The sequence below is a fragment of the Nannospalax galili genome, unplaced genomic scaffold (genome assembly GCF_000622305.1).
Source record: "Nannospalax galili isolate Female #2095 unplaced genomic scaffold, S.galili_v1.0 scaffold363, whole genome shotgun sequence".
NCBI lineage: Eukaryota > Metazoa > Chordata > Mammalia > Rodentia > Spalacidae > Nannospalax > Nannospalax galili.
The window spans coordinates 528,787-534,263 of record NW_008351176.1 but is presented as its reverse complement, the minus strand read 5'-3'; the positions used below and the strand labels follow the sequence as shown (position 1 = coordinate 534,263).

Sequence of the window (5,477 nt, the reverse complement as noted above, 5' to 3'; positions counted from 1 at the left end):
TGTTGGTTTAGGAGAGTCTCTGTCCTCTCTGTGCCCTAGTTTCCCCATTTGTGATATGGAGGCAATGTGATATGTTCTGAGATTCCCTCTGTTTCTAATCTTCTAGAATATTCTTTGCCTTCTCTGAGGATGCTCTATCACAGCAAAGCTTCCACTTTATAGACTAATCACCCAATCATATCTCCCATCCTCCTGTGCCCCAGCTCGAGCCTCCGTCTTTGAATCAGCACATTGGCTCATGCAGCAGAGGCTCCTCCTTAGTATAGTGGATTTAGACTACTCAAAACTCCCCACCAGCTAAGGGATGATCTTCATCCTTAAGACTCCCTGACATCACTTTTACTTCTGATGTGTCACCTTATTTTACTTCATGGATAGTTGTTTTATCACTGTCAGTGCAATTACTAACTTTCTAGTTTGCTTATTGTTTCTTTGATAAATGCCATGACCAAAAGCAGCTTAAGGGGAGGAAGGGATTATTTGGCTTATACTTCCAGATCACAGTCTACCATGAAGGGAAGTCGGGACAGGAGCTATGGAGCAATGCTGCTTACTGGCTTGCTCCTAGGTTCATACTCAGCTAGCTTTTTTAAAAAAAATTGTTATTTTTTAAATTTTTATGTGTATGAGTGTATTGTCTGCATGTATGTAAGTATACCCATGTCATGCAATGCCCACAGAGGTCAGAAGAGAGCATAGGATCCCCTGGAACTGGAGTCAAGGACAGTTGTTAGCCACCATGTGGGTGCTGGGAACTTAACCTGGGTCCTCTGCAAGAGCAGCCAGTGCTCTTAACTGCTGAGCCATCTCTCCAGTTCCTCAGCTAGCTTTCTTATATAGTCCAGGCCCACCTGGTTAAGGATGGTATCACACACAGTAGCTTGGCCCTCTTGCCTGAATTAACAATCAAAAAATGCCCTACAGGCATTCCCACAGGCCAGTCTGATAGAGGAAATTTTCCAGGTGAGGTTTCCTCTTCCCAGCTATGTCAACGTGACAATCAACATTAGTCATCTCAACTAGACTAAGATCTCTTTGAGGGAATGGATGAGGCTTTATTCAACTGTATCTGTTCTGGAAAACAGCAAATGAGCAGGAAGTTGGGTCCTTGCAATGCAAGGTCCAGAGCAATCAAGTGAGTCAGAGTGGTTAAGCTAAAAGTGAGTGAGACCTTGGTTCCACTGTCAAATTTCCCTCATCTGCCCTACTTTGAGTTTACTGTTTCTCTGGCATTGGTAGGCTGCACCTTGGACACCTGGCAGCTACAACATGAGGTGTTCCCTGGAGACTGACTGGAAAACACTCTTGGGTGATTACACACTCTGTAATACAAACTCATTGCTGTACTAGAACATTCTTTGTCTGGGTCTTCCAAACTTGATTTCTTTCTTTTGTTCTCTTATCAGCCCAATAAAATATCCTGAAATCTTGACTTCTTTTCCACTCTTTCTTTGTTTTAGACAGGCTAACCCAATCCTTGAATGATGCTGATCAAATGAATGGCTTTTTGTGTGTGGAGGAATCTGGAGAGGCAAATGGCTTCTATCTGTGGTCAAACCCTAGGCTTGTTCTGGAGATTACAGCCAGCCTGGAGAGACTGATGTGAAGCCTCCAGTTTCTGGGGTGCCCACCCCCAAGGGCAGGGAGTGTCTACCCACATGCGCTGCTAGCAGGTGTGAACGTCGCATCCTTCCTCTAGTTTTCACTCTCCCCTCAGGCTCGGCCCAGTTTTGGTGTACCACTTCCCTCTAGTCCTCAGCCCACTTCTCCCCTCGGCTCCCTCCTCTTTCTTCCGTGATGACATTGTTCTGGGGGAAGACAAGCTGGGAGGAACTCCTACTTTCAGCCAACTTCAGTTTCTTTCTTGGTGCCATGACATCATCTTCACTCTGGAAATTCCACAAGTCTTCCTGTGCCCCCATCTCTGTCCAAGGCCTCAGAGTCCCTATAAAGAAGGGATCCCAAGTCAGATCACCACAAAACACAGTCAGTTCTGACGCTTCTGAGGTCTGCCCTCTCAGCTCTGTACAAACCTCACCACCAAGACCATGAAGCTCTACGTGACTGTCCTCTCCCTCCTCGTGCTCGGAGCCACCTTCTGCACACAAGTGCTCTCAGCACCAAGTAAGTCAACTCTTCCGCTGCTACCTCTAGAGCCGATGCGTCCGCTTTTCTAGTTGGGGCCAGTCCAGCAGGGGCCTGAGCAGGGGAAAGATTCTCAAGTAGTTTGTTGTTAAATGTTGAATCTAGTAGACATTTAATAATATTCAAGCTCCTATTTTCTTTAGAATTGGCAGCAATAGAGAAAAAGAATAGGATGGAAGTCAGACTATTGATCTCTCTCTCTCTCTCTCTCTCTCTCTCTCTCTCTCGGTTTAAGCTTGCAACATGAAGGAACTGTGATGTATTCTGAGACAATTCAATTCCAATTTTCTAGAATTCTTTTTTTTTGTCTTCTTGGAATATTTTCTTTTTAGAGTAAGAGTCCAACCCTGGGTGGGTAGCTGGGGATATAATGGACCATATTTGGGTTCTGGAAGTCCATAGGGATGTTCAATGAAGATCTATAACGAACAGCTGCCAGGTAGAGTTTTGACCATACCTCACTTTTCCTTCCAGTGGGCTCAGACCCTCCCACTTCCTGCTGCTTCTCCTACACCTCAAGGCCGCTTCCTAGAAACTTTGTGATTGATTACTATGAGACCAGCAGCCGTTGCTCCCAGCCAGCTGTGGTGTAAGTATCAACCAGGGAGGGTGAGAGTGAGGGCAAGATTCAAAAAGGGTCAGTTTGAAGGAAGGGGTTGTCAAACAGAGGGAATTCAGTTCTAACAGTGAAGAAACAAATCACACCATCACTGTTTGAGTCTTGATAGTGAGTGGGTGGTCATCAAAGAAGGGGACTCCTGGGGAGGAAGATACCCAGAGGCCAGGAAAACAGAAATAGTTCAAAACATACATGACATATGGACAGATTTCTCAAACTATGCTAGAAAAACACACTGAAAAGTCATTGCTGGAGCAATAAAAAATGCGGAGACTTGTCCGTATTGATTGCAAGACCATTGTTTCCTAATGTGGGAAACCACTGGGACCACAGCAGTGGGTGGAAGTTACAGGGAATCTAATGTCAAGATCATCCAGGAAGGATCCCATTCACCACAGCTGCCCACCACAAGCCTCGGTCAAGCAGCACGAGATGCATTCCACAGGGGAGAGATAGTGCAAATGTCCTCAGAGGTTCCATGGGATTCTAATCTGTCCACTCCTTGTTCTACAGATTCCAAACCAAAAGAGGCAGACAGGTGTGTGCGGACCCCAATGAGTCCTGGGTCAAAGAGTATGTGAGCGACTTGGAGCTGAACTGAACTTCCCCAGGCTCAGGGGGAGCAAGCTCTTCAGGGAAGGTCACTTGAGCCCTGACACTTCCCCTCTAGACGACGCTGTTCTCTACACTCACAATTCTGTTCAGGAATTTCTGTCCCTTCCCTTAACTTAAATCTTTATTATATACTTTGTTATTGTATTTGGTATATTTCTATTATTTATATTTGGTCAAAGGATGCCTGTCTCCCATGGGGACGATCCACTGTCACTGCTTCTCTGCTATTGTAGATATGATCGTGCAGGTGATTTCATGCATTTTCATAATAAAACCTTTAAAAATATATCATTTCTTTGTGATTTTAATTTGATTTTGTTTGGGGGTAAAGGGAATTGCCTGGTGCTATTAGTGGGGACAAACTATAGTTTTCAAAAACAGGAAGAATGAGCAAACACTGAAACCTTAACATGTACTCTTGGCTAAGTGCTCTCAATACATGATCCCACTTAATACTATCAACAAGGACTCTGACACCTGTGTGAGGTAGGGACCGACACCTTTAGTTTTACAGATGAAGAAACAGGGGCACAGAGAGGAGTGATTTTCTGAGTCATGTGGGATTTCTTGGAAAGCATTATGAAAGGATGATCCAGAAGGACGGTTGTGATCCTAAGCGCTATCAGATTGACACCTCAGGAATTACAGACAGGGAACACAGCACCATTCAGGGGGGAAGGGAAGTAGTAGTTCACTCAGAAAGGTGTTTCCATCATCTTATTATTGCTTTGATATTAGGAAAATCATTTGACCTGCTAGATCTCAGTTTTTCCATCTGTGAAGTGGGATGATACTACTTTCTTTGAAGGGCTCTTATGAGATGTGTTAAACACCCTGGAAAGTTCTTTATCTCCCTCTCTGAGCCAGGTATCTACCTTCAGCAGAAACAAGGTCTCCTGAGGCCTAAATTAGCTCAAGGGTCAGCACTCTAAAGCACACAGAAAATGGGCAGTATTATTCTGACAACAGAAGCATGTATCTGGTTTGGCTCTAAAATATCATGAGCCTGACCATGCCTACTGTGCCTTGACTCCCACAACCTTGCTCTCTCTCCCAGCTCCCCCACCCCATCTCTCCTCCTGGCATGGGAACTGGCCCATTTCTTCTCTTGGCACCCCAGTCCTCTGGACTGCCTTCTTGGACCAGACTCCCCACTGCTTCCTGATCCTTTGCACCCAGACCAACCCAATACCTTTCCCTCGGGAGCCCTCAAAGCCTGTTCTCTCTCCCTGCCTCGCCTTTGTATGCCTGAGACAGGTCCTTGTCCCTGGCCAGCCCAGCCCCTAACTTCCTGAGGCCAGCATCTTTCCTGGATAAGTTCAACCATGCCCACTGTGCCTTGACTCCCACAGTCTTATTCATCCTCCCAGCTCCCCCACCCTGTCTGTCCTCCTGGTGTGGGCACTGGCCTATTTCTTCTCTTGGCACCCCAGATCTCTGGACTACCCTCTTGGCCCAGACTCCCCACTGCTTCCTGATTCTTTGCACTCAGACCAACCCAATACTTTGGCCTGGTACCCTGGAGCCCTCAAAGCCTGTTCTCTCTCTCACCTCACCTTTGCATACCTGAGACTGGCCTTCATCTCTGGCTGTCTCATCCCCAACCTGGATTCCTAAGACCATCCTCCTTTCCTGCTTGTGTTGGATTTCTGAGACCAGTTTCCTTCCCTGACTGACTGAGAGTCCTGAATCTTACTTCTACCTAGCAGTCCTCCCAAATTGTGTTGTGCCTGCTGACTAGAGGGATCCAGACCTTAGGAGAAAGCCTGAGAGCATCTGATCCTCATCTGACTTGGGCCTCTGTGGGAACTCCTGAGCAACAGGATGAAAGCCATCTGGCCCCTCCAATATAAAATCAAAAGAGAAAACAAGTAAGCCACAAAGGCACAGAAAGTTTACATGGAAGCAGACCGAAACTTGACAAAGGAGGGCGTGGGTCTCACACAAGAATCAGAAAATACAAAAGAAATTCACATGGCAAAGTCACAGTGAAAAAGTAATAACATGAAAAACCCAAATAATATATCCCCACCAGGTACCAACAATCCTGTAGAGGAGTACAATGAGAACCCCCTAGAGATAACACAGGACATGGAAT

General features: G+C 46.0%; 1 protein-coding gene across 1 annotated transcript; it reads left to right on the top strand.

The window, feature by feature from the left end:
- Positions 1 to 1,832: 1,832 nt before the first annotated feature.
- LOC103746041 (C-C motif chemokine 4) lies at positions 1,833 to 3,617 on the top strand. Its single transcript, XM_008848117.3, has 3 exons — positions 1,833 to 2,124; positions 2,620 to 2,734; positions 3,278 to 3,617. The coding sequence occupies exons 1-3, from the start codon at positions 2,049 to 2,051 to the stop codon at positions 3,363 to 3,365; spliced, it is 279 nt and encodes a 92-aa protein (XP_008846339.1). The 5' UTR covers positions 1,833 to 2,048; the 3' UTR covers positions 3,366 to 3,617.
- Positions 3,618 to 5,477: the final 1,860 nt, after the last annotated feature.